Below are 27,522 nucleotides of genomic sequence, written 5' to 3' on the forward strand. Positions count from 1 at the left end.
TTTGGTCAGATACTGAATTGGTGACTCTAATCTTGAAACTGTGCTGATTGTATAGATCTACTGTGTGTGAAGCATCCATGTTTTCACTGACATGGATGGAGACTGTCAGAGACACTGGACTGGTGGGCGGAGTCATACAACCACAGGGTGGACTGGTGGGCGGAGTCATACAACCACAGGGTGGACTGGTGGGCGGAGTCATACAACCACAGGGTGGACTGGTGGGCGGAGTCATACAACCACAGGGTGGATTGGTGGGCGGAGTCATACAACCACAGGGTGGACTGGTGGGCGGAGTCATACAACCACAGGGTGGATTGGTGGGCGGAGTCATACAACCACGATGCAGTAACTCTAGTTATTCCATGATGGATATTGGATGTAATGGCATCCTTTGTTCAAGTCACACTTAATCTAAAAATATGTGTATCAAGTTTGTGTGTTCACATTACGAAGTTACTGAACTACATTATTGTCCTCCTCGAATAGATGCTGATAAATCATTGGTCCAAACTACTGTAACTAACCTCCTGAACACCTGCATGCACCTGTCTGTCTCACCTGACCCAGTGTCTGTGCCTCCTCCCTCTCTCTCTACCTCCCAATCAACTCTCCCAATATGAAGACGTCTGTTTGAAACCAAACAGGCCAGTTAGCTCCACTCAGGCTGACTGTATCTGTCTGATCTCTAATCTGTCCTAATATTTACCCAAAGAGGCAACGCACACACACACACACACACACTGAACATCTGATATTTAAACTGCAGTCAGAATTGTTTGACATCTGGAATCGGCTGTGGCTCCATCAGAAAACAAACTTGAGCAGGTCAAAGGTCACTGCAGGTACTTGAAGTTTACTTAAGATAAAGAACTGACAACACCTTAAAAACACTGCATTCAAAACTACGAGGTTTGACGCCTCATTGGTCTAAAACCCAAATTACCACACAGCTCAGTTCGGTCGTGCTCTCTGCAGCTTTGTATTATCTGGATCTTTTTTATCCGCTAAGAATCTTGAAACGTCCACGCTTCATTCCATCCGACTGTAACTGGATGTATCGCTGTCTCAGTGAAACCTCTCCGAACTTCAACTAGTTCAAAATGCTGCAGCCAGAGGACTCACCTAATCTATCTAGGAGTCCACGTTACACATACTTCAGCATCTCTACACTGGTCACCTGTGCGTAGAATTTACTTTGAGCTTTTGATGATTACACTTAAAGCACGTTACTAGCTAACGTTAGCTAACTTTAGCTACTGATTTCTGCTACTAGGTCAACAGTTTCCAAAGTGCTCCCTGCTGGGTGTTTTCAGGCCCCGTGTCTTGTGGAGGATCTGGGCTTTATTGTATTAGTTCTGCTTTTATTCAGGATTTATCTCATTTCTTGTCGTTTTTAAAGGGCCAGTGTGTAATATTTGGCATGGTTTATTGTCAAATCTGAATCTGAATCTGAATATTCTACCCATTAATATGTTTATACAAGTGTATAATTGCTATAAAATAAAATTCGTTTGGTTTTCGAAGCCTTGTAATTATGCTTTTATATATATCAAGGGCCTTGCTTTAGAGAGGTCGCCATCTTGCGCCGTCATGTATGTACGGCAGCCCAAGCAGACAATCCAGCCAGCCAGAGAACGCGTTTCGCGTGTATAAATGAACCAATGAAGAAGACAGCAGAAGGAAGGAAGAAGGAGGAGGAAACAGCAGAGTGTTAGTAGTTCGTTGATAGAGAGTAGTGAAAAGTTTTTTTAGTTATAAAGTTTGCGAATGGACCACACTTACCACGCAACAGGAGAGAATGAACCCGAACCGTCATCTGCGAGGAAAAGAAGACGCAACTTCACTCCTTGTGATGCACTCTCTGCTGCGCTTTTCCTCCTGGTGATATATCTCCCCAACGATGGTAGCAGTAGCACCAAATCCCATTCTGTGCATTCAGCCTCTCTTCTCGCCCGCTCAGCATCAAACACATGGAGTTCCTCATCTGTGTGCTCTGGCTCAAACAGGTATGGCTCTGGATCTGTGTCCGCTACAAGAAACTCTTCAAAATCGCGTTCAAAGTCGTCCATTGCAGCTGCTATAGTCCGGAGATATTGCTAGGCTAAATAAACAGCTGAGCTCTGTTTACCGGCTACGCTGTCAGTCAGTGTGCCGGCTGCAGGTTGGTGGAGCAGAGAGGGGAGGGGGGTCCCGCTTGGTATTGTAAACGAGAATGTGTGTATGGAGTGTGTCTGTTACGCCAGAAGAGTCAGAGTTTGGGACGAGTCTTTTACCCCCTAGAGTGTTACCGGAGTTTCTGGAGTGCTCAAATAAACGGGCCTTTTTCCCGAACGCTCCTCTGGTCTCCTGCTCGTGAGGGATTCATTACAATATCGTAACATGGTTTAGATTTCTAAATAAACATTCACCTCGTCGCTAGATAGACCTACTCCTGAAAAACTCGTGCGCAAGGCTTTTTGTCCCTACGAGGCCACCGTCATTTACCCGACGGGAGGGGTGAGCGAGTGAGCCCTGCAATCTAGAATTTGACCACTGATGTCACTGTTTTCAACACATTTTACACACTGGGCCTAATAATATTATAATTATAATTCTGGCTGTTGTGGTACAATATGTTGAAAGTATATATTAATATCTGATAGTATACATATGTGACAATAATCATATAACAGTAGAAGTATGACTAATGACTAATGATGGCAGCAGCAGCAGGAGGCATCTGGCAGGACCACGGCAGCAGCACAACCACACACGTCACGCTGTCCAGGCACCGCTGTGATATGAGTTAATCTGAGATACAGTGGAGCACAAAGGCTCCGGAGAAGAAGCCGAGTTAGCAAGATGCAGTAATAGAATACGAGAGAGAGAGAGAGAAAGAGACAGAGAGAGAAGGAGAGAAGGAGAGAGAGAGAGAGAGAGAGAGAAGGAGAGAAGGTGCCCGGTGTATTATAGGGGGTCCTCCGGCAGACTAGGCCTAAGTCAGCCTAACTAGGGGCTGGTACAGGGCAAGCCTGAGCCAGCCCTAACTATAAGCTTTATCAAAGAGGAAAGTCTTAAGTCTAGTCTTAAATGTGGAGACGGTGTCTGCCTCCCGGACCGTAACAGGAAGATGATTCCACAGGAGAGGAGCCTGATAGCTGAAGGCTCTGGCTCCTGATCTACTTTTGGAGACTTTAGGGACCACGAGTAACCCTGCGTTCTCAGAGCGCAGTGTTCTGGTGGGATAATATGGCACTATGAGCTCTCTAAGATATGACGGAGCTTGACCATTTAGAGCATTATAAGTTAACAGTAGGATTTTAAATTCAGTTCTGGATTTTACAGGGAGCCAGTGCAGAGAAGCTAAAACAGGAGAAATATGATCTTGTTTCTTAGTTCCTGTTAGTACACGTGCTGCTGCATTCTGAATTAGCTGGAGAGTTTTTAAGGACTTACTAGAGCTACCTGATAATAGAGAGTTACAGTACAGGTACTGGATTTAAAGTTTGACTCACAAATCATCAGAAACAACCTTTAAAAATGTACACACACACACACACACACACACACTCTCAGCTGAGCGATCATGCAGAGACTCTCAGAGACGTTCTGGAGGCTGAAATGACCAAATGTAGTCATGAATGAAGTTCTCACTCTGATCTGTTTAAAACTGCCTCTGTTGTCATGGCAACGGCGGCAGCAGTAGAAGATGTGGCAGCAGTAGAAGATGTGGCAGCAGTAGAAGATGTGATGTGAAGTGTGATGTGATGGATGACGGTGGATGCTAGCTGCTAACTGAGGCTAACAGGAACTGAGGCTGTTGCTGTACACTGCTGCTGGTTTCACTGTCCTCTACTGCACTCGCTGCTTTCTTTACGGTCCACTTTGTTTCTTTACTGCTGTCAGGTTTCTTTCTTTACTCTATTGTTTCTTTACTTTTCTTTACTCTACTGCAGTTTCTGCGCTCACTGATTTTCCTGACCGTCCTCTTCTGGGTTTCTTTACTGCACTCTGCTGCATATTTTTCCTCTGCTTTACTTTCCCAGCATGTCTTTAGAAAGTTCTACTGTGTCTCTTTTGTACTTTGAGTAAAATAATAAATTCAGAGTATTTTCATGGTGCGATATTTCTATTTTTACTTCAGCAGTCATCAGTAATTCTTCCTCCGCTGTTCTCAGGAGTTCAGTGAAGCAGAGCTGTGATGCGTCTCCGTTCTCTGACCCAAACAAAGATGGCAGCCAGAAAAGATGGATGTTTACTTGTCCTGTTGCTGTTTTTGGCTCCAGGGAACGGAGACGTTTGTCAAACTGACACAGACTCAGAGTCTTTACCTGCTGGACGGGCAGGAACACAACACTGCAGTGTGTTTGCATGCTCGATGAAAATTCCTCTGAGAGGAGATTATTTTTGAGACCACAGAAATGATATTTACAGAGTATTTATTACCTACAAATACTAAATTAAATCTGAGCAAATCTGTATCAGCAGGTTTCTGCTTTTAAAAAACATTTTCATTTTCTCAAAATGTCCTCTTGCACACTAATATACTTTGATACCTTCCGCCTGTTGGAGATGTATTATAATCATTATGTTTAGAAAAATAACAGTACTACTGGTAATAATGACAATAATAATAATAATAATAATAATGACAATAATAATATATGTATTCCTGTGTTATAGATCTGTGTGCAATAGACGAGCAGCTCTGTCAGGATGAAAACTCGCTCCTGAGTTTTGAGGCGATCTGCAGCATCCACAAACAGATGGACGACGATGCAGACGGCACGGTGGACACCATGGAGACGGACGAGGTGAGACAGAAACACCAGAAAAAGAATACTGTCCTTCTTTCTGCACTGAAAACGTCCTTTTCTCCTGCGCGCCTGCAGAGCTCACAGAGACCCTGACTGTCCTTAGTGAAGACTAATTGATGGAAAATCCTCTTGTTGATGTCTCACCCCCCGTCCCTCCCCCTCTGTCCCTCCCCCTCTGTCCCTCTACCGTCCCTCCCCCCTCAGTTTCTCAGGGAGGATCTGAAATATCAGGACCCCAAAGCTGCGCAGAGCAGCTTCCACCGAGCCGACCTGCACATCAGTGTGGAGGACATGTGGAGCACCTGGAAGAGCTCTGAAGGTGAGAGCTGCACCGACGAGACATTATCCAGAGATATCTGCAAACTGATAACTGTCATTCTTTACTTCATTCTTCTGAATGTGATATCTCAAAACGGCCATCAGGGATTTTTTTCAAATTTGGCACAAACGTCCACTTGGACCAAAGAATGAACTGATAGATTTTGGTAGTTAAATATCAAAGGTCAAGGTCACTGTAGACTTGCATTTGTCTCATTCTCGTGAACGCAATATCTCAAGAACGGCTGGAGGGAATTTCTTCAAATTTGCCACAAACGTCCTCAGTGATGAAATGATTAGATTTTGGTGGTCAAAGGTCAAGGTCAGTATCACCTTGTGTCCATCTCATTCTGGTGATCGTAATATTTCAAGAAAGCCTTGATGGAATCTTTGTCAAATTTGGCACCAACGTCCACTTGGACTTGAGGATGACCTGATTGGATTTAGGTGGTCAAAGATCAGGGTCACTGTGAACTTGCATTTGTCTCATTCTTGAGAATGCAATATATCTCAAGAACGCCACAATGGAATTTCTACAAATTTGGCACAGATTCACCTGGATTTAAGAATGACCTGATTAGATTTTGGTGGTCAAAGATAAAAGGTCAAGGTCACTGTGGCCTGGCATCTGTCTCATTCTTGTGAACCTGATATCTGAAGAAGGACGTGAGGGAATTTTCTGAAGTTTGGCACAAACATCCACTTAGACTCAAGATTGAACTGATTAGAATGTGATGACCGATGGTCAAAGGTCAGTGTGACCTCAAAACACATGTTTTTGGCCATAACTGAAGAATTCATCCACTAATTGTGACCAAACTTGACACAAATGTCTAACAGGATAAAATAATGAAGGTCAAAAGGTCAAAGGTCAGCTTGACTGTGACATCATCGTGTTTTAACGTCATATCTCAGGAACAGAAGGGGAGACATTTGGTCAGATACTGAATTGGTGACTCTAATCTTGAAACTGTGCTGATTGTATAGATCTACTGTGTGTGAAGCATCCATGTTTTCACTGACATGGATGGAGACTGTCAGAGACACTGGACTGGTGGGCGGAGTCATACAACCACAGGGTGGACTGGTGGGCGGAGTCATACAACCACAGGGTGGACTGGTGGGCGGAGTCATACAACCACAGGGTGGACTGGTGGGCGGAGTCATACAACCACAGGGTGGACTGGTGGGCGGAGTCATACAACCACAGGGTGGACTGGTGGGCGGAGTCATACAACCGTTAATTCTAAAGGAACTAATTCTGTTTTCTGTCGTCTTATTGGTTCATAAACAGTCTGTATGTTGGCATTAGCATGTTAGCATGTTAGCATCAACAGAACCAGCAGCGTGTTTAAGTTCCTCCATTTTCACACAAACAGTCAGACGTCTGTTTGAGCTGAAGGAAAAAACAGCAACAAACATCATCAGAGGAACTCACGAGTCAAAGAGATGTGAGGTTTCCTCTCAGTAAACACAAACAGCGATGCATCATCTCTGCTCAGCGTTGTTTTGTTTACTCTGTAAACAAAACAACTCTTACTCTGTAAACAAAACAATGACATCATCACCTCGACTCACAGAACCAAACCTCATTTTAGAAATCCGAACTTTAAGGTTCATGTTGTTTTAAAGATGTCAGAAGATATAAGATTTATCTGCTCTGGAAAGTTCTTTAAAAGAAGGAAGGGAGGAGGAGAGCAGAAGAGAAAGGGATGAAGAGCGGAGGGGAGGAAGGAGACAGGAAGACAGGAAGGCCAGAAAAAGTGGACAGAAAAGAAAGAAGGGGAAAGAAAGGAATACAAAAAAGGACAGAAGGGAAGAAGGAACAAGAGATGGAAAAGAAGGGAAGGAGGACAGAAGGAAGGAAGGATAATTCAAGAAGGGATGAGAAAGAACAAAAGGAAGAAGGAAGGAAGGATTGGTGAAAAAGAGGAAACACAAGGAAAGAAAGAGAAGGAAGGAAGGAAGGACAGAAAGGGAAAAAGAAATAGGAATGAAAGAAAGAAAGAACAAAAGAAAGGAAAGAAGGAGAAAGGGCAGAAATAAAAAGTGACATAGGTCAAGAAGGAAGGAAAGAAAGGAAGATAGGTAGGATATACAGGAAAGAAGAAAGCAAAGAAGGCAGTTAGGAAAGTAAGAAAGAAAGAAAGAAGGAAGGGAGGAAGGAAAGAAGGTAAACAGTGACATAAGTCAAGAAAGAAGGAAAGAAAGAGGAAAGGAAATAATGAAAGGGAAAAGATAAGATGAAAGTGTTAAAAGGGATGAAAGATCAAAGAAAAGATGAAAGAAAGAGAGAAAGGAAGGAAGACAGAAAAATAAGGGAAGAAGAAGAAAAAATGGAATAAATACAATGTGACATGAGGCAAGAAGGAAGGAAAGAAATGAAAGGAAAAGGAAAGTTGAAAATGAAAAGGGAAATTAAAAAACTACAAAGGACAAGCGGAAGAAGAAAGAAAGAGGAAGGTAGGAAAGAAACAAAGGAAGCAAAGTAGTAAAGAAAGAGAAGAAGTAAAAGGTAAAGAAAGAAAGAAAGAAAGAAAAATGAGGGCAGGAAGGGAATAAATACAGTATAACAAGGCAAGAAGGAAGGAAAGGAAAATGAAAGTTGAAAGTGAAGAGGAATTAAAAACTACAAAGGGAAAGGAGAAAGAAAGAGGAGAGAAAGAAAAGAAGCAAGGTAGGAAAAACAGGAAAGAAGAAATAGGAAAGAAAGAAGAAAAAAGATGGTGAGGAAAAAATGGATGAAAGAAATGCAAAAGAAAAGTAGGAAAGGATGAAAGAACTAGGAAACAAAGAGAGAGAGAGAGAGAGAGAGAGAGAAACAAAGAAAGTTAAGAAGAAGAAGGAAGGGAAGAAAGACAAAAGTGGCATAAGTCAAGAAGGAAGAAAAGAAAGAAAGAAAGAAAAAGAAAGAAGGAAGCCAAGAAGGAAGGAAAGAAAGACTGAAGTGTAAATTAATGAAAGAGGGAACAAAGGGAGGAGAGAAAGAAAGACAGACAGACAAACAGACAGACAGACAGACAGACAGACAGACAGACAGACAGAGGGGACTAACGAGCAGAACGGCTCATTGAGTATAAAAATAAAATCCTATTTTCAGCTTCACTTAATTTTCCGGCTCAGTTTGTCTCAGACGTGACGTCAAAACAGACACATGAAGAAGAACATGTTTATTTATAGCAGGGACAGTATGGACACATGGTCACGGAGACAGACGGACGTGTCCCAGCAGATGTTAACCTGTTAACTGTCTTTGTCCCTGTCTCTGTCCCTGTCTCCGTCTCTGTCCCTGTCTCTGTCTCTGTCTCTGTCCCTGTCTCTGTCCCTGTCTCCGTCTCTGTCCCTGTCTCCGTCTCTGTCTCTGTCCCTGTCTCTGTCCCTGTTCTTGTCCCTGTCTCTGTCCCTGTCCCTGTCTCTGTCTCTGTCCCTGTCTCTGCCCCTGTCTCTGCCCCTGTCCCTGTCTCTGTCTCTGTCCCTGTCTCTGTCTCTGTCCCTGTCTCCGTCTCCGTCCCTGTCTCTGCCCCTGTCCCTGTCTCTGTCTCTGTCCCTGTCTCTGTCCCTGTCTCCGTCTCCGTCTCCGTCCCTGTCTCTGCCCCTGTCTCTGTCCCTGTCTCCGTCTCCGTCCCTGTCTCTGTCCCTGTCTCTGTGCCTGCCCCTGTCCCTGTCCCTGTCTCTGTCTCTGTCTCTGTCCCTGTCTCTGTTCCTGTTTCTATTAACTGTCCCTGTCCCTGTCCCTGTCTCTGTCTCTGTCCCTGTCTCTGTCCCTGTTTCTATTAACTGTCCCTGTCCCTGTCTCTGCCCCTGTCCCTGTCTCTGTCTCTGTCCCTGTTTCTATTAACTGTCCCTGTCCCTGTCTCTGTCTCTGTCCCTGTCCCTGTCTCTGTCTCTGTCCCTGTCCCTGTCTCTGTCCCTGTTTCTATTAACTGTCCCTGTCCCTGTCTCTGTCTCTGTCCCTGTTTCTATTAACTGTCCCTGTCCCTGTCTCTGCCCCTGTCCCTGTCTCTGTCTCTGTCCCTGTTTCTATTAACTGTCCCTGTCCCTGTCCCTGTCTCTGTCTCTGTCCCTGTCTCTGTCCCTGTTTCTATTAACTGTCCCTGTCCCTGTCTCTGTCTCTGTCCCTGTCTCTGTCCCTGTTTCTATTAACTGTCCCTGTCCCTGTCTCTGCCCCTGTCCCTGTCTCTGTCCCTGTCCCTGTTTCTATTAACTGTCCCTGTCCCTGTCTCTGTCCCTGTCTCTGTCCCTGTTTCTATTAACTGTCCCTGTCTCTGTCCCTGTCCCTGTCTCTGTCTCTGTCTCTGTCCCTGTTTCTATTAATTGTCCCTGTCTCTGTCCCTGTCCCTGTTTCTATTAACTGTCCCTGTCCCTGTCTCTGTCCCTGTCCCTGTCCCTGTCTCTGTCTCTGTCCCTGTCTCTGTCCCTGTTTCTATTAACTGTCCCTGTCTCTGTCCCTGTCCCTGTCTCTGTCTCTGTCCCTGTCTCTGTCCCTGTTTCTATTAACTGTCCCTGTCCCTGTCTCTGTCCCTGTTTCTATTAACTGTCCCTGTCTCTGTCCCTGTCCCTGTCCCTGTCCCTGTTTCTATTAACTGTCCCTGTCCCTGTCTCTGCCCCTGTCCCTGTCTCTGTCCCTGTTTCTATTAACTGTCCCTGTCTCTGTCCCTGTCTCTGTCTCTGTCTCTGTCCCTGTCCCTGTCTCTGCCGCTGTCTCTGTCCCTGTCTCTGTCCCTGTCCCTGTCTCTGTCTCTGTGTCCCAGTGTATAACTGGACGGTGGAGCAGGTGGTGGACTGGCTGGTCGTCAGCGTGGAGCTTCCTCAGTACACAGAGGCCTTCAGGAAACACCAGCTGGATGGAAAGGCCTTACCCAGGTACACAACTACACTTCCCACAATGCTTTGTTGCCATGGTGCGAATTAGCACCATCATAAGTGAGCCGAATTATCAGTCAGCACTTCCTGTTCACAGTGAACCCACGTACGTTCACACAGCTGTCACTGGGTCACTGTGACACTGATGGGAAGTTAAAACATGAAGATTCTCAGGCAGGTTCTGCAGCATCTGTTCTTTGGTGGTTTCTAAGAGGATTTATGGACGTTTATTTTAGATGGACATTAGAGATAATGATGTCATCAGGAAGTGGAAGTCACACTGAATCTAAAATGATGTGTTCTCTGTCTGTGTGTTCACGTTTCACTGAGTTATGAAGAAAAGAAGAAGTAACTTAAAGGACCAAACCAGGGGTCACAGGCAATATAGGCTCTCTGGGGGAGGTGGGCGGAGTTATCCGACACCACGTGAACCCCAAAACACGCTGTATCATTATCATGTCAAACAACTCAACTACACGACACGACTGAGAGGAGTGAGCGGAGAGAAAGAACATGACATCAGCAGGAGGAGAACTAGCTATGTTAGCTGTTAGCTGTTAGCAGCTAGTCATTGTTACCTCTCAGCAGCTGATGGACACAACCAACAGCTCACAGAGGTTTACATTGATTTACACTGTGAGGCGTTCAAGCTCTGTTAAGTAAAAATCAGAATTGGACGAAGGGAAATTACAACATTCTCATGATGTGTTCAATGTAATCTTGTAAAATGTAGCTTTTGGTGAGAAACTTCAATAAATCAGCTGTTCACAGTTGACATTAGTTCTCGCACCTAGCTGTGTTTATCATCGATTCACCGCTAAGAATTGTGACAGTTTTTGGTTTTGCTTCTGGAGGCCGAGATTCGCAGACAGAGGGTTTTAACCTAAGAAACAGAACCCCGGGCGCTCTGCACCGTCACGCCCCCGGGAGGGGACACTACTGAAGACATTAAACCTCCCTCTTCCTCCAAGGCATGTGGAGGGACGATCATGGTGAGGCTGCCAAGACTGTGTTGACGCTTGAGGTTCAGTAGGGCGGGCCGCTCCCAGAGCACCGGATAGGTACCCCGGAGCCTCCTCCACCAGCAGGCAGGCTGATGTCGTGTCTGTCAGCCCTCAGATGGTGGCGTTGGCGCGCACCACCTTGGGCTGCGAAGAGGTCGGGGAGAGATACGTCCGATCATGACAGGGCCCAGACTAGGGGGGATGAAGTGCCCGCTGTGCAGAGGCACCCTGCACTGCCCCCTCCAGGCAGCCATTACCCCCATTATGGCATATCGGTGCAGAAATGGACGAGAGGCCCCTGCGACAAACGTACAGGGCCACCTGCCACGTGGAGGTACCCCACGCCACCCCACCTGGCAGCCATTCCCCCCTGTTACGGCATACCGGTGCAGAAATGGACGAGAGGCCCCTGCGACAAACGTACAGGGCCACCTGCCACGTGGAGGTACCCCACGCCACCCCACCTGGCAGCCATTCCCCCCTGTTACGGCATACCGGTGCAGAAATGGACGAGAGGCCCCTGCGACAAATGTACAGGGCCACCCGCCACGTGGAGGTACCCCACCCCACCCCACCTGGCAGCCACTGGCGCAGGAACGGACGAGAGGCCCCAAGTGATGTTGGACGTGCACTGTGCTGCCTCAGCTTCTCGGAGACATCTGTGGAGATCCGAGCCAGCCGTCCCTGCGACTCATGTCGCCGGCTCAGACCAGGCTGGCGAACCAGTAATGATACGGGAACCTTGTTACAACTTTTACGTCCTCTAGATAGTCAAGTTTGATCATCTTCTTGGCGATCCGCCAGGGCCGTGACTGACTCTGACGGGAACGAACCAAGGACCTCACTAGACCATCCAGTAGTAGCAACAGGCAGGCGGTGTGTACTAAGGGCAAGGACTTAATCAACGCGAACTTATGACCCCACGTACTAGAAATTCCTCGTTCATGGGAGCTAACTGCAGTCCCCAGTCCCTATCACAAGTGGGGTTCAGCAGGTGACCCACGCCTCTTGGCGAAGGGTAGACACAGGCTGAAACGCTCAGTGTGGCGCTCATGCAGCTCCGGACATCTAAGAGCATCACAGACCTGTTACTGCTAAATCTCAATGACAGAACTTCCTCCTGGTCCCTGCTGAGGGTTAGTTTTTCAGTTGTGTTTGGTCCGTAATGTTTCTACAACAGTCTGCTGCAGGTCTCCACTCTCAGATATCAGATATTATATGTCGGAGAGTCTCTGAGTCCTGAGCTGCCACGCCACATGTCCTGACCTCCACCCGCTGTGTTACAGGCTGGCGGTGAAGAACACCACCCTGACTGTGTCCCTGCTGAAGATCTTGGACAGGAGTCATGCTCAGAAACTGCAGCTCAAAGCTCTGGACATTGTGCTGTTCGGACCTCCACCAGGTGTGTGTGTGTGTGTGTGTGTGTGTGATTTGAAACCCTATAGTGCAATATTATATCACTTTTTTACAACTGATTATACAATGACTTTATAAATGACTTTGGACATCATACTATACTATGACGTTTTTTCATAGTTTTTAACTACATGCTATACTATGACATTTTTTCATAGTTTTTGACGACATGCTATACTATGACGAATTTTCATGGTTTTTAACTACATGCTATACTATGACATTTTTTCATGGTTTTTGACGACATGCTATACTATGACAAATTTTCATGGTTTTTAACTACATGTTATATACTATGACGTTTTTTCATAGTTTTTAACTACATGCTATACTATGACATTTTTTCATAGTTTTTGACGACATGCTATACTATGACGAATTTTCATGGTTTTTAACTACATGCTATACTATGACGTTTTTTCATAGTTTTTAACTACATGCTATACTATGACGTTTTTTCATGGTTTTTAACGACATGCTGTAATATGACGAATTTTCATGTTTTTAACTACATGCTATACTATGACGTTTTTTCATGGTTTGTAACGACTTGCTGTAATGTGACGAATTTTCATGGTTTTTAACAGCATGCTATACTATGACGTTTTTTCATGGTTTTTAACTACATGCTATACTATGACGTTTTTTCATGGTTTTTAACGACTTGCTGTAATGTGACGAATTTTCATGGTTTTTAACAGCATGCTATACTATGACGTTTTTTCATGGTTTTTAACTACATGCTATACTATGACGTTTTTTCATGGTTTTTAACGACTTGCTGTAATGTGACAAATTTTCATGGTTTTTAACAGCATGCTATACTATGACGTTTTTTCATGGTTTTTAACTACATGCTATACTATGACGTTTTTTCATGGTTTTTAACTACATGCTATACTATGACACTTTTTCATAGTTTTTAAGGACATACTATAGTATGACGAATTTTCATGGTTTTTAACTACATGCTATAATATGACGTTTTTTCATGGTTTTTCACGACATGCTGTAATATGACGAATTTTCATGGTTTTTAACGACACGCTATACTATGACGTTTTTTCATGGTTTTTGACAACATGCTATACTATGATGTTTTTTCATGTTTTTTGACGACATGCTATACTATGACGTTTTTTCATGGTTTTTCACGACATGCTATACCATGACGTTTTTTTCATGGTTTTTAACAACATGCTATACTATGACGTTTTTTCATGTTTTTTGACGACATACTATACTATGAAGTTTTTTCATAGTTTTTGACGACATGCTATACTATGAGGTTTTTTCATGGTTTTTGACGACATGCTAACTATGATGTTTTTTCATGTTTTTTGACGACATACTATACTATGAAGTTTTTTCATAGTTTTTGACGACATGCTATACTATGATGTTTTTTCATGTTTTTTGACGACATGCTATACTATGAGGTTTTTTCATGGTTTTTGACGACATGCTATACTATGATCAATTTTCATGTTTTTTGACGACATGCTATACTATGACGTTTTTTCATGGTTTTTGACGACATGCAATACTATGATGTTTTTTCATGTTTTTTGACGACATTCTATACTATGATGTTTTTTCATGGTTTTTGACAACATGCTATACTATGACGTTTTTTCATGGTTTTTGACGACGTGCTATACTATGACGTTTTTTCATGGTTTTTGACGACATGCTATACTATGATGAATTTTCATGGTTTTTAATGACATGCTATACTATGACTTTTTTCATGGTTTTTGACGACATGCTATACTATGATGAATTTTCATGGTTTTTGACGACATGCTATACTATGATGAATTTTCATGGTTTTTGACAACATGCTATACTATGACTTTTTTCATGGTTTTTGACGACATGCTATACTATGATGAATTTTCATGGTTTTTGACGACATGCTACACTATGACTTTTTTCATGGTTCTTCACAACATGCTGTACTACGACGTTTTTTCATGGTTTTTGACGACATGCTATACTATGACGTTTTTTTTCATGGTTTTTGACGACATGCTATACTATGACGTTTTTTTTCATGGTTTTTGACGACATGCTATACTATGACGTTTTGTCATGGTTTTTGACGACATACTATACTATGAAGTTTTTTCATAGTTTTTGACGACATACAATACTATGACTTTTTTTCATGGTTTTTCACGACATGCTATACTATGATGTTTTTTCATGTTTTTTGACGACATGCTATACTATGATGTTTTTTCATGGTTTTTGACGACATGCTATACTATGACGTTTTTTGACGACATGCTATACTATGATGAATTTTCATGGTTTTTGACGACGTGCTATACTATGATGTTTTTTGACGACATGCTATACTATGACGTTTTTTGACGACATGCTATACTATGATGTTTTTTGACGACATGCTATTCTATGACGTTTTTTGACGACATGCTATACTATGATGAATTTTCATGGTTTTTGATGACGTGCTATACTATGACGTTTTTTCATGGTTTTTGACGACATGCTATAGTATGACGTTTTTTCATGGTTTTTGACGACATGCTATACTATGATGAATTTTCATGGTTTTTGATGACGTGCTATACTATGACGTTTTTTCATGGTTTTTGACGACATGCTATAGTATGACGTTTTTTCATGGTTTTTGACGACATGCTATACTATGATGAATTTTCATGGTTTTTAATGACATGCTATACTATGATGTTTTTTGACGACATGCTATAGTATGACGAATTTTCATGGTTTTTGACGACATGCTATACTATGATTTTTCATGGTTTTTGACGACATGCTATACTATGATGAATTTTCATGGTTTTTAATGACATGCTATACTATGACGTTTTTTGACGACATGCTATACTATGATGAATTTTCATGGTATTTGACGACATGCTATACTATGACTTTTTTTCATGGTTTTTGATGACATGCTATACTATGAGGTTTTTTGACGACATGCTATACTATGATGAATTTTCATGGTTTTTGACAACATGCTATACTATGACTTTTTTTCATGGTTTTTGACGACATGCTATACTATGATGAATTTTCATGGTTTTTGACAACATGCTATACTATGACGTTTTTTTTCATGGTTTTTGACGACTTGCTATACTATGATGAATTTTCATGGTTTTTAAAAACATGCTATACTATGACGTTTTTTCATTGTTTATGACGACATGCTATACTATGACGTTTTTTTCATGGTTTTTGACGACATGCGATACGACGTTTTTCATGGTTCATGACAACATACTTTTCTCTGACGTTTTTTCATGGTTTTTGACATCATGCCATACGATCATGTTTTTTCATGATTTTTGATGACATACTATACATGATGGATGATTTTTATGACACTACAATATAAGTCATTAATCTTTATTCTTGACAGGTCATCACTATGACCATTTTATGGTTTATAGATTTCCATGTATGTTTGTGTACATATAGGCAGACACAGCCGGTGGAAGGATCTGGTTCTGGGTCTGTCCATCCTGATGGCGTTGGGTGGCTGCTGGTTTGCCTACATCCAGAATAGGAAGTCCAAAGACGACCTGGGGAAGCTGGTGAAGGATTTGGAGGGTCTGCAGAGGGCTGAGCAGAGCCTGCTGGACCTGCAGGCGAAGTGAGTCCACCACACTGGCAGCAGCATTGCTACTACTACTGTACTTCTACTACTACTACTACTTCTACTCATACTATTATTGTTAGTCCTATGAACACATGACAGTGTTCCCACTGACTGTCTCACTATCATTACTACTATCAGTACTGATCAGCTGCTGAGGCAACGCTTCAGCTCAGATTATGAATGAAACTTGTGTTGTTTATGATATAATTAAAATTAATTATCTTCAAACTCTGACTGAGCTGTAGCCACCAGGAGGAAATAACTAATCTGCTCCGTCTGTGAGTGTGTGTGTGCAGACGGACAGTCTCTGCAGAAGCTTTCTGTTTAAAGTCCTTATATGGTCAAAGAATAGCCGACAGTTCAGTCTGTATGCTCACACTCTCTCTCTCTCTCACACACACACACACCTGCATGTACACAATAAGGTACACAAAGACATTCACACACTTTGCACAGAAAAAAACAATGGTGTGCGTGTGTGTTAGTCGAGTTGTAACATATTTCACAGCTCCTGCTTATTTCTGTTTCCTCCAACCACAAATACCAAGACACACACACACACACACGCAGTACTTCTGCTGCTACAGTAACAATTCCTACTACTGGTTACAGGACTGAGTACAGTTCATTTATTGTTACATGCACTGCGTAAAAAAAAAAAAACACATTCAGATACACACACACACACAGACCCTCCTTTCCCCGTGAGACTGATACACAGCGTCCCCTGCTGGCACCAGCAGTCATTACAATCAATATGAATACTTCAGATTTATTTACAGATTTCAGTTTTCATTTTAAGAAACAACACCTTGAAAAAATAATTTATTGTTACAGTATCAGGAGCATTCCGCAGTGTTTTATAAGAAGGAAGAGTAGTAATGGTGACAAAATCAATCAATCCATCAATCAATCAATCAGTCAATTTTATTTATAAAGTCCAATATCACAAATCAGTAGAAGGTGGTAGAAATAGTAAAGTTTGTCACAGAAAACGTCATAGTGTAGTATGTTGTGAAAAACCATGAAAAAAAAGTCATAGTATAGCATGTCGTCAAAAACCATGAAAAAAAAGTCATAGTATAGCATGTCGTCAAAAACCATGAAAAAACGTCATAGTAAAAAACCATGAAAAAAAAGTCATAGTATAGCATGTCGTCAAAAACCATGAAAAAACGTCATAGTATAGCATGTCGTTAAAAACCATGAAAAAAAGTCATAGTATAGCGTACCGTCAAAAACATGAAAAAACGTCATATTATAGCATGTCGTCAAAAACCATGAAAAAAAAGTCATAGTACAGCATGTCGTCAAAAACCATGAAAAAACTTCATAGTATAGCATGTCGTCAAAAACCATGAAAAAAGTCATAGTACAGCGTATTGTCAAAAACCATGAAAAAAAAGTCATAGTATAGCATGTCGTCAAAAACCATGAAAAAAAGTCATAGTACAGCGTATTGTCAAAAACCATGAAAAAACGTCATAGTATAGCATGTCGTTAAAAACCATGAAAAAAAGTCATAGTATAGCATGTCGTTAAAAACCATGAAAAAAAGTCATAGTATAGCGTACCGTCAAAAACATGAAAAAACGTCATATTATAGCATGTCGTCAAAAACCATGAAAAAAAATTCATAGTACAGCATGTCGTCAAAAACCATGAAAAAACTTCATAGTATAGCGTATCGTCAAAAACCATGAAAAAAGTCATAGTATAGTATGTCGTCAAAAACTACAAAAAAACGTCATAGTATGTTAGTGTCGGTGGATGAGAGACTATGGGCGGAGCATATTGAACATCACTGTCTACATGTCTACATGTTAGAATTTACATGTTCATGCTGCTGAACACATGTATTGATAAAGTATTGGCTTCTTACTCTCTAAGGTTTAATGTCACTTACAGTAATGAGTGTAGCTGCTGTCAACTTGAGTCATTTTCGAGTCATCTTCACTTTGTTTCCACCGCGGCCGCTCAGCTGTTCACCGGTTACAGTGTTGTGTAGGCTTGTGTATGTGTGTGTGTGTGTGTGTGTGTGTGTGTGTGTGTGGGTGTGTGTGTGTGGAGGAGTTCAGCGCCGGCACAAAAGAACCGTTAGCGCTCATCAGTACTACGGTCTTTGATAATTTAGCCCCGGGGCTAATTTCGTACCGGGCTTCGGTACCCATCCTTAATAAAAACACAAATGAAGTGAAGCTTGTAGAAATTAAATAAAGTTTGCAGCGGCTGCCCGTGGCAGGAAGTGCGGAATGCTGCATATGTGTATTCCACCGATCAGCGTTCTTCAGCACACAGCCCCGCCCCTCAAAAATTCCGGGTAATCTGAAAAATCCTTCCCCCCTGCTAGGTACTTTTTCAGGGAAAGTTTTGGGTTGAGGCAAAGTTTTATCCCCGGCTAATTTCGGTGGAAACATGCCGAGGTTTCTCAAAATCCTGGGTAAATGAGAAAAGTTCCTGCGGTGGAAAAGGGGCTTATGTCGTTAAAATACATTAAAAACATCATAGTGTCATATGTCCGTACAGAAAATAATAGTGTTGTACTCCGTGAATATCATGAAACGTCATAGTTCAATATGTTGTTAAAAAAATATCAAAATCATTGTATCGTTTATTGTTAAAATGTCATAAAAAAGAATAGTTTGTATGTGGCTAAAACACTCATAGTTTGTTGTGGAAAAAGACACAGGGTAGTACGTCATCAAAAAATCATAAAAAGTGTTGGTATAGCATGTCGTTAAAAATGATGAAAAAAAGTCATAGAATAGTTTGATGTAAAAAAAAAAAGTCATTATTTAGTATTTCATAATCGTTACTGATCAGCACCACTCAGTCAGTGAACACGAACAGTTTTCCTTTTCATGTGACGTCATATCGAGGAGTTTATGGATAATACACAGCCATTACAGTGAATCACAGCAGCGTGTTGTTGTTGGTCCCGTCAGGCTGCAGAAGGCTCAGGAGGAGCAGCTCTGCGTTCAGGTGGAGAAGGTGAAGGTGGAGGAGGAGCTGAGGAGCGAGATCAACTCGGCCAAACAGGAAGCTCAGCGGCTCCAAGAGCTCCGAGAAGGAACTGAGAACGAGAGGAGCCGACAGAAATACGCTGAGGAGGAGCTGGAACAGGTAGACAGGCGTCAGGTGGTTGGCAGGTGTGGCTTCGATAATCAGCCGTCACTGGGCACTCATGTTCATAAAGACTCACCTCTGTGTGTCTATACATGGAAGGTCCGTATGGCGCTGAAGAAGGCGGAGAGGGAGCTGGAGTCACGGGCTCACTGGGCTCCACCTGAGGCTCTGCAGAAGTGGCTGCAGCTGACGCATGAGGTGGAGGTTCAGTACTACAACATCAAGAAGCAGAGCGCAGAGAGGCAGCTGCTGCAGGCCAGAGAGGGGGTGAGGACAGCAACACACACACACGCATGATGATGATGATGATGATGAAGATGATAATGATGATGATATCCGATGTGGTGCTTTAGGCAGAGAAGATCAAGAAGAAGAGGAGCTCTCTGTTTGGAACGTTTCATGTAGCTCACAGCTCCTCGCTGGACGACGTCGACCACAAGATTCTCTCCGCCAAGTGAGTCACCTTTGACCTTTAAATAAATGACAAGACATGACTTAAACTTCTTCTTCATCATCACAGTTCAAGTTCAAACGCACAAATATTCAAGTCACTGAGCACATATGTAAAAAAAAAAAAAAAGTCATAGTATGTCCTAAAAAATGTCATGGTATAGTATGTCGGTATAATAAAGTCATAGGATAGTTTTTCGTAAAGAAGTCATAGTGTAGTATGTCCTGCAAAAGTCATAGTATGCTGTAAAAAAACAGTCAGTGTAAAAAAAAAGTCATTAAAAGTTATAGTATGTCATTAAAAAAGACATTTTGTATGTTGTACAGAAGTCATAATATCTAGTTTAAAAGTTATAAAAAGTTGGTATGTATAGTAAACTGTAAAATAATGCTGTTATATAGTCATAGTATAGTATGTCATAAAAAATAATCTATAGTATTGAATGTTGGAAAAAAGTTTTAAAGTTATCATATATTATGTTATAAAAAGGTCATAGTATGTCCTAAAATTGTCATGGTATAGTCTGTTGTTGGGAAAAAAAAACTCCTCATAAAAAGTTATAGTCAAGTCTGCTGTATTAAAAAAAAAAAAAAAAAAAAAGTCATAGACCGGTATGTCCCAAAAGTCACAAAAAAAGTCACAGTAAAGTATTTTGGAGGAAATTCATGAGATGTGAATGAAAAGTATGTCATAAAAAAGTCATAGTACTGTAAGTTGTAAAAAAGTTATAAAAAAATTATAGTATGCTGGAAAAAAGTAATAGTGTAGTCATAAAAAGACCTAATATGTTATGTCATAAATGGTTTTTTTTTAAGTTTTGAATGTTGGAAAAAAGTTTTACTGAGTCATATTATGTCCAAAAAATTGTATGGTATAGTATGTCGTTGAAAAAAACACCTGTTGTCTAGTCTGCTGTTAAAAAGTCATAGTACAGTATATGGTAAAAAACTCACTATAGTAAGTTGTAAAAACAGTTATAGTGTAAAAAAGTCATTAAAAGTTATGGTATGTCATAAAAAAGTCACAATATAATATTTATATTTTATGTCAAGAGCTATGCCATAAAAGTCAAAGTATTGTGTAGTGTTAAAAAAGTCAGTCTATTATGTCATAAAAAAATTTATACCATAGTTTATCGTAAAAAAAAAGAATATTGTAAAAAAAAAAAAAGTCACTTGTAGTATAGTATGTTGTACAAAAGTCATAGTATAGTATGTCATAACAAGGCATAATATAGTATGTCTTAAAAAAAGTCAGTATAGTAAGTCGTAAAAGAAATTCATAGTACTGAATGTTGGAAATAAGTTTTTAAGTTATAGTATAATTTTAAAAAGTCATTGTATGTCCTAAAAAATGTCACGGTAGAGTATGTCGTTAAAAAATGTCATAGTATAGTAAGTCGTGAAAAAGTCATAGAAAATTAAGTTGTAAAAAAAGCATTGAAAATAAGTCGTAAAAAGTCATAGTATAGTAAGTCGTGAAAAAGTCATAGAATAGTAAGTCATAAAACTTATAGTAAGGCCTAAAAGTCATAGAACAGTAAGTCGTGAAAAAAGGCATTGAAAAGTAAGTCGTAAAAGACGTCATAGCATAGTAAGTTCTAAAAAGGTTATAGTAAAGTAAGTTGTGAAAAAGTCATGGTATAGTAAGTTGTAAGTCATAAAAAAGGCATTGTTAAGTCATAAAATAGTCATAGAATAGTAAGTCGTGAAAAGGGCATTGTATCGTATGTCATAAAAAAAAAAGATCTCTGTAAATTGTAAAAAGTAATTAAAAGTTATTGTATGCTGTAAAATAGTCCTAGTGTAATGTCGTAAAAGTTATAATACAGTACAGCTGGAAAAAAAAGTCATAGTATAGCGTAAAAGAGTTAAAAAGCCACGCGTGTACATTATGTTTCATTGACTCTTTCCCTTCCTGTATTCAGTGGTAGAAAGTAACTGTGTGCATTTACTCGAGTACTGTCCTTACAATGTACGTACACTTTCAAAGTAATCTTACTTCACTCTAGTATGTCTGTCACATCTCAGAGGTTTCACTGCAGCACATTTATCTGACAGATTCCTTCATTTTGACATTCAAAGACAAACACTTTGACTCTGTGAGGTGCGCTTGGTAAATTCGGAAGGGTTCTTACTGTCCGAGGTTCCTCCTGTTAACCCCGCCCCTCAGACAGGCCCTGGCCGAGGTGACGGCGGCGCTGCGGGAGAAGCTTCACCGCTGGCAGCAGATCGAGTGTCTGACGGGTTTCTGCCTGGTCAATAACCCCGGTCTGGGAGCGCTAGCTGCCGCCCTCAACCTGGACCCGTCTTTCCTTGGCCTGAGACCTCCCACCCCTCAGCACCTCCTCCTCTCCGATGACCTCGACGACATGGACGAGGACATCCTGTCTCCAGGGACGCTGCAGTGTGAGTACACGAGATGTCTGGTTAATCAACATCTGGAAACTTCAGTCAGCATGAACCTTAAAATAATATTTCTCCTCTTTAATTTAATCTGAACTAAACAGTGTGTTTATCACAGCCTGATACATCTGTGACTCGTCTGTGACACCTCTGTGACATGTCTGTGACACATGTGGCATGTCTTTAACACGTCTGTGACACATATGACACGTCTGTGACACATATGACACGTCTGTAACACGTCTGTGACACATATGACATGTCTTTAACACGTCTGTGACACATACGACACGCCTGTAACAGGTCTGTGGCACATATGACATGTCTGTAACAGGTCTGTGACACATATGACACGTCTGTGACACATATGACATGTCTGTAACACATCTGTGACACATGTGACACGTCTTTAACATGTCTGTGACACATATGACACATCTTTAACACGTCTGTGGCACATATGACACATCTGTAACACGTCTGTGACACATATGACACATCTGTAACAGGTCTGTGACACATATGACACGTCTGCAACACGTCTGTGACACATGTGACACATCTTTAACATGTCTGTGACACATATGACATGTCTTTAACACGTCTGTGACACATATGACACATCTGTAACAGGTCTGTGACACATATGACACGTCTGTAACACGTCTGTGACACATGTGACACATCTTTAACATGTGACACGTCTTTAACACGTCTGTGACACATATGACACATCTGTGACACATATGACATGTCTGTAACACGTCTGTGACACATGACATCTGTAACACGTCTGTGACACATATGACATGTCTGTAACACGTCTGTGACACATATGACACGTCTGTAACACATGTGACACATCTGTAACACGTCTGTGACACATATGACATGTCTGTGACACGTCTGTAACACATTTGACACACCTGTAACACGTCTGTGACACATATGACATGTCTGTAATACATCTGTGACACATGACATGTCTGTAACACGTCTGTGACACATATGACATGTCTGTAACACGTCTGTTACACACATGACATGTCTGTTACACGTCTGTAACACATATGACATGTCTGTAACACATCTGTGACACATAACATGTCTGTGACACATCTGTGACACGTGATACATGTGTGATGCAGATGTGACGCAGATGTGACACATCTGTGACATGTCTGTGACACAGAGCCCCACTGGTATGAATTACTTGTAGTATTGTGTTTTTAAGGTCCATATCACCAGTGTGACATCTGTAAACAAAACATACAATGCAAAGCAAATACATGTAGCTGATTAAAACTTACAGTGTTGGACTCGCCGTCGCTTGTTATTGTAAAAGTATAATGTTGCCTGTTGCCCACGAACTTTGAGTCTGGGGCGGAGGGGCAGGGGAAGATAGTTATCGCCACTGGTTTTAATTTGGACTGCGGTGCTCATTTTAAACGTTCGCTGTCAGTGTTCCTGTCATGTTTCTTCTTTTAGTATGTACTTAAAGTAAAGGTCTGTGAGTTCTATGTGTTTATTAGACTCAACAAATCCAATATGTGGCGTCAAAAAAAAGTCAAATCGGTTCTGCTGAAGATGTAAATCTTTTAAAACCCCTCACAGCTACGTAGTAACATCAGTGGAGCTCTGTGGACCAGAGGAATGTTGACTCTGGAGATATTTCAGTCTCAGACTTCAGAGGTTCAGTCGGACTTTAAAGTAAAACTAAATCTCTGTGGAACTGTCCTTTTAATCCAACGACAGTGCCACTAATCACTTCAGGTTTCTTACAGAGGCTCAGAGGGGACAAACTGTGCAAGAGTTACCTGACCCATCTTCTCTCAGCTCACCTGAGGTCCGCTCGCTGTCTCCATCCCCTCCTCTGATTGGTTACTCTTTTCTTGGCATCTCTTTCTTGGTTGGCTCCCTCCAGACGCAGCATGGCAGATGGACCGGCGAGTGAGCGACTTCTGGCCCCTGAGCAGCATCGCAGACACCCAGTCACCATGGAAACACTCCGGTTGGCCCCTCCTTCCTTCAGCCTCCCGCTCTCTGATTGGTTCATACCTCTGAATGATTGTCGAGATCCCACAATAAAATATAACATCAATTCTTTTATATGTTATTTCGATTTGTAGTTATTTTAATTACTGAACAAAATCATCAAGTTTTCCATTAAATTCAGTTTTACTATGTTTTTTGTGTTTTATTTTTCTATTGCTCAACTGCTCAGAAAACACTAAAGAGCTGAATTTTTCAATACATTCAATGGCTTGATTTTGAAGCAGCAGTTTTAAAAAATTATTCTACTTTTTTGACATCTTCCCAATTTATAAGAATCAACAGCAAAAAAAGCTGAAGTGAAAAAAGCTTCTCACTTTCAGAGGTAAAAATCAACCAGAAGGCAGCGTTCACATGAACATTTGCAATAAAGTCAGAGTCCAGACAACGTGAAAATATTGCAGTCTCGTATTTCAAGAGTAGACTGAAATTAACAGTTAAAATTCATTTAAGTATTTTATGATAAAATTTGAACATCTAATGATAAATTGAAGCCCATCAGAACAGTTCACAGCATTAACGTCAGCTAACAGATGCTCAGCTGATGAAACTTAATGACCTAACTGTCTGTGAATATGACGGACAGCAGGTGTTCATGTGAACGCATCCTCACCTGTGCAGCTTCACCCTCCTCTTCCTCCACCTCCCTCCCTCCATCTGGCCAGATCAGATGTTTTCCAGAACAATCTCCTCCTCCTCCTCCTCCTCTTCCTCTTCTCGCCTTTTCACCCTCTGACGACCTGGAACACTCACCACTACTTTAACAACAGTTAACCTGCTTCTCCTCTTCTCACTAACGTCCACTTACAGGTCTGCAGCAGCTAAAAGCACAAAGTAAATGTTTTCTTCTTATTTCAGCTTCGACACAAGTCACGTCATACGGCTGAATGTTTTGATTCCAAAACACCACAGATCCACAGAAAGACAAAATGTGTCTTAGTTCTTAACTTCATGACTCCAACAATACTCGACTGGAAAACTTTAATTTCATAGCTGTTTGTCTTTCATGATATTTGGCAGCTGTCGTCACATTTAAAAACAAAAAACAGTGGATTTCACGTTTTGGAGTCACATTCACCCGCACTCAGAAACTCTGACTGAATGAATATTCTGCTCTTGAAAACACTGAGTCACTACTGTCGTGATAAAAAAAAGCTTGTATGTCTTAGAAGAAACTTTTCAGAGGATAATTAATGTAAACTTGTTAAAGATCCGACTTTTAGATTAAACTTACCAGTTTTATAAGTGGTCTGGATTTAGAATTGAGGGGCTTTACTAGTTTCCAAGATTTAGAGTTCAAAACTTTTTTGCATTTCAGGATATATTGTTTACAAGTTTAAGGAGTGGTCTGAGTTTAGAGTTTACTTTTTTTTTTTTAAGGCAAGTTTTCAAAATTTGAAGTTTACAAGTTTTCAGGATTTAGAGTTAATGCATTTTAGGGGTGGTTTCCAAGTTTTTGAATGGTCAGAATTTAAAGTGTATGCATTTTATAAATTTTCAGGACTTTAAGTTTACAACTTTGACCACTGGTCAAAAGTTAGTTTTCAGGATTAATAGTTTTACCAGTTTTGGAGATTTTGAGGTTACAAGTTTCCTAAGTGGTCAGAATTTAGAATTGACAGGGTTTTCTGTTGTTGTTGTTTTTGAGGGTTTGTTATTTATTTTTATTTTTTGGGTTTATGCATTTTAGCAGTATTCAGGATTTAGAATTTACAAGTTTGGTCAGTTGAGATTGGTTTTTGAAAAATTAATTAAAACTGATTTCACGTTTATTTATATTAAGCCCAGATTTGTTGGGTGCAGCTGAAGTCGATTTTAACTAGTTTGTACAAACTTACAACATGCATCTATTTTTTTTTTTTTTGTTATAAACACTGAATTTAGGCTGCATCTAAACGCACCTGACCACTGAAGGTGAAAAAGGTAAAAACCTTAAATATCTGATGCTGTCTCACAAACTGAGTTTCCTCAAAAGCAAAATGGCCTCATTTTGTTGTCACAGCTGAAATTGCTCTTTATCACGTGTAGCACCTTTTCTCTTCAGACACCCGTAACTCTTCATTCTGAATCTGAACTTCCTGTGCTTCTGGTTTTCAAAATAAAACTCAGCCTAACTCCTCCTCCTCCTCCCTCTCCTGCAGCTCAGAGTCTGATGCCCCTGCGACCGAGGATAGGAGACCCCGCTCTGACATTCAGCTCTCAGAGGTTGGTTGAAGGGCAGGGCTTATCGCAACAGGAAGGGCGTGGCCTGTTCACGCCATCCCGCCCTCCCAGCGGCCGGCAAAATCGCAGCCGCTCCATTGGCCAGCTGGAGTTCCTTCCTGTGCCCTCCCCCTCTCTGTCGTCCTCCCTGTCTCACCCCTCCATCGGCCCCACCTCCCCTCCTCACCCCCCCGTCATCTCATTCTGTCCGCCCCCTCCTCCCCCCAACTCCACCTCCTCCTCTTCCTCTTCCTACACTGAAGGTGCTGCTCACTTCTCTGCTCTGCTCTTCCGGTCTTCTTACTTCCACTCTCTGGAGGCGTGCAGCCTCCCGCCTACAGGGGGCGCTGCGACGGGTCGGGGGCAGCGCTGTCGCTCCAGCAGCTTCGGGTATCTTCCTCTGCACGGCCATTTTATACTCTACTCATGTACTAACGAGACAGAAAAAAAATCAGCGGGCCTCAACACTGAAACATTCGTACGCAAAGATTCGATCTGAACTTTAGCGTCGATTTAATTTAGAGTTTGTAAGACTCGTTTTTTCTCGTTTTATAAACAAATAGGAACATTTTGAGTAATGAACAAACTTTATTGTCGTTAAAACAGAAAAATTAGGATTAGAATTGACGATTTATAAAGGGTCAGGATTTTCAGTTTACCACTTCAGGATTTAGAGTTTACGACTTTTGCGAGTTAATAATTTAGTTTGAGGTTTACAGGTTGTCAGGATTTAAAATTTTTAAACTTTTGCAAAACGTCAGGATTTAGAGTTACGACTTTTACGAGTTGTCAGGATTAGGGATTGATCAGTATTTACAGGTTTGCTGGACCACTGTGGCGTGGACCACTTTTTGTCTTTTTAATTTATTATTCAGTTTTTACAAACAAATTTTTACGAGAAAAAAATAAAACATTTGTGACTGAGGCCTAACGTCCGCCACACCGCTGCTTTGTCTCTAATCTTCATTTGTTCTTGCTGAATGTTTTCTCTCCTGCTGTTTTATCTGACCTTAAAACCAAACTTTAATTTTCAAATTCTATTTGATTTGATTTTTGATTTTTATTTGATTCTATTTTGATTTGTTCATGTTGCTGTGAAAGTATTCAGATCTTTTAACAGATGTGCCAACAGAGCTTGATTAATTTAGAGTTTACAGTGTGTCAGGTTTTGATGTCCATCTTTTTGACATTACAATGAAACTTTAGCTTCTGCCGTCATTACTGT

At 41.3% G+C, this 27,522-nt stretch overlaps 1 protein-coding gene and 1 long non-coding RNA gene across 7 annotated transcripts in view; one reads left to right on the top strand and one right to left on the bottom strand.

The window, feature by feature from the left end:
- Nucleotides 1-27,522, top strand: part of LOC117271015 (stromal interaction molecule 1-like) — a 46,456-nt gene that overhangs the window by 15,234 nt on the left and 3,700 nt on the right. Inside the window, exons 3-13 of one of the 4 annotated variants that reach the window (XM_033649103.2) lie at nucleotides 4,666-4,796; nucleotides 5,004-5,118; nucleotides 9,869-9,980; nucleotides 12,271-12,386; nucleotides 15,881-16,055; nucleotides 19,007-19,184; nucleotides 19,287-19,454; nucleotides 19,541-19,641; nucleotides 21,811-22,046; nucleotides 23,968-24,054; nucleotides 26,237-26,300. In XM_033649103.2, the coding sequence (XP_033504994.2) occupies nucleotides 4,666-4,796; nucleotides 5,004-5,118; nucleotides 9,869-9,980; nucleotides 12,271-12,386; nucleotides 15,881-16,055; nucleotides 19,007-19,184; nucleotides 19,287-19,454; nucleotides 19,541-19,641; nucleotides 21,811-22,046; nucleotides 23,968-24,054; nucleotides 26,237-26,300 (1,483 nt within the window). Of the gene's footprint in view, nucleotides 1-4,665; nucleotides 4,797-5,003; nucleotides 5,119-9,868; nucleotides 9,981-12,270; nucleotides 12,387-15,880; nucleotides 16,056-19,006; nucleotides 19,455-19,540; nucleotides 19,642-21,810; nucleotides 22,047-23,967; nucleotides 24,055-26,236; nucleotides 26,301-27,522 lie in introns of all 4 variants that reach the window. The other 3 variants (XM_033649086.2, XM_033649110.2, XM_033649095.2) reach the window with 3 other exon arrangements.
- LOC117271041 (uncharacterized) lies at nucleotides 16,971-27,333 on the bottom strand. 3 transcript variants are annotated; one of them, XR_004502844.2, is made up of 5 exons: nucleotides 24,709-27,333; nucleotides 23,885-24,103; nucleotides 21,776-22,039; nucleotides 19,264-19,657; nucleotides 16,971-19,134 (listed from the first exon to the last, which is right to left on the bottom strand). It is a non-coding gene; the product is annotated as an uncharacterized LOC117271041 (long non-coding RNA). The 3 variants fall into 3 exon arrangements; XR_013492369.1 differs by having other exon boundaries at nucleotides 16,971-19,175; XR_013492368.1 differs by lacking the exon at nucleotides 24,709-27,333 and having other exon boundaries at nucleotides 16,971-19,657; nucleotides 23,885-24,024.

The sequence above is a fragment of the Epinephelus lanceolatus genome, chromosome 11, assembly GCF_041903045.1.
Source record: "Epinephelus lanceolatus isolate andai-2023 chromosome 11, ASM4190304v1, whole genome shotgun sequence".
In the NCBI taxonomy this organism is placed as follows: domain Eukaryota; kingdom Metazoa; phylum Chordata; class Actinopteri; order Perciformes; family Serranidae; genus Epinephelus; species Epinephelus lanceolatus.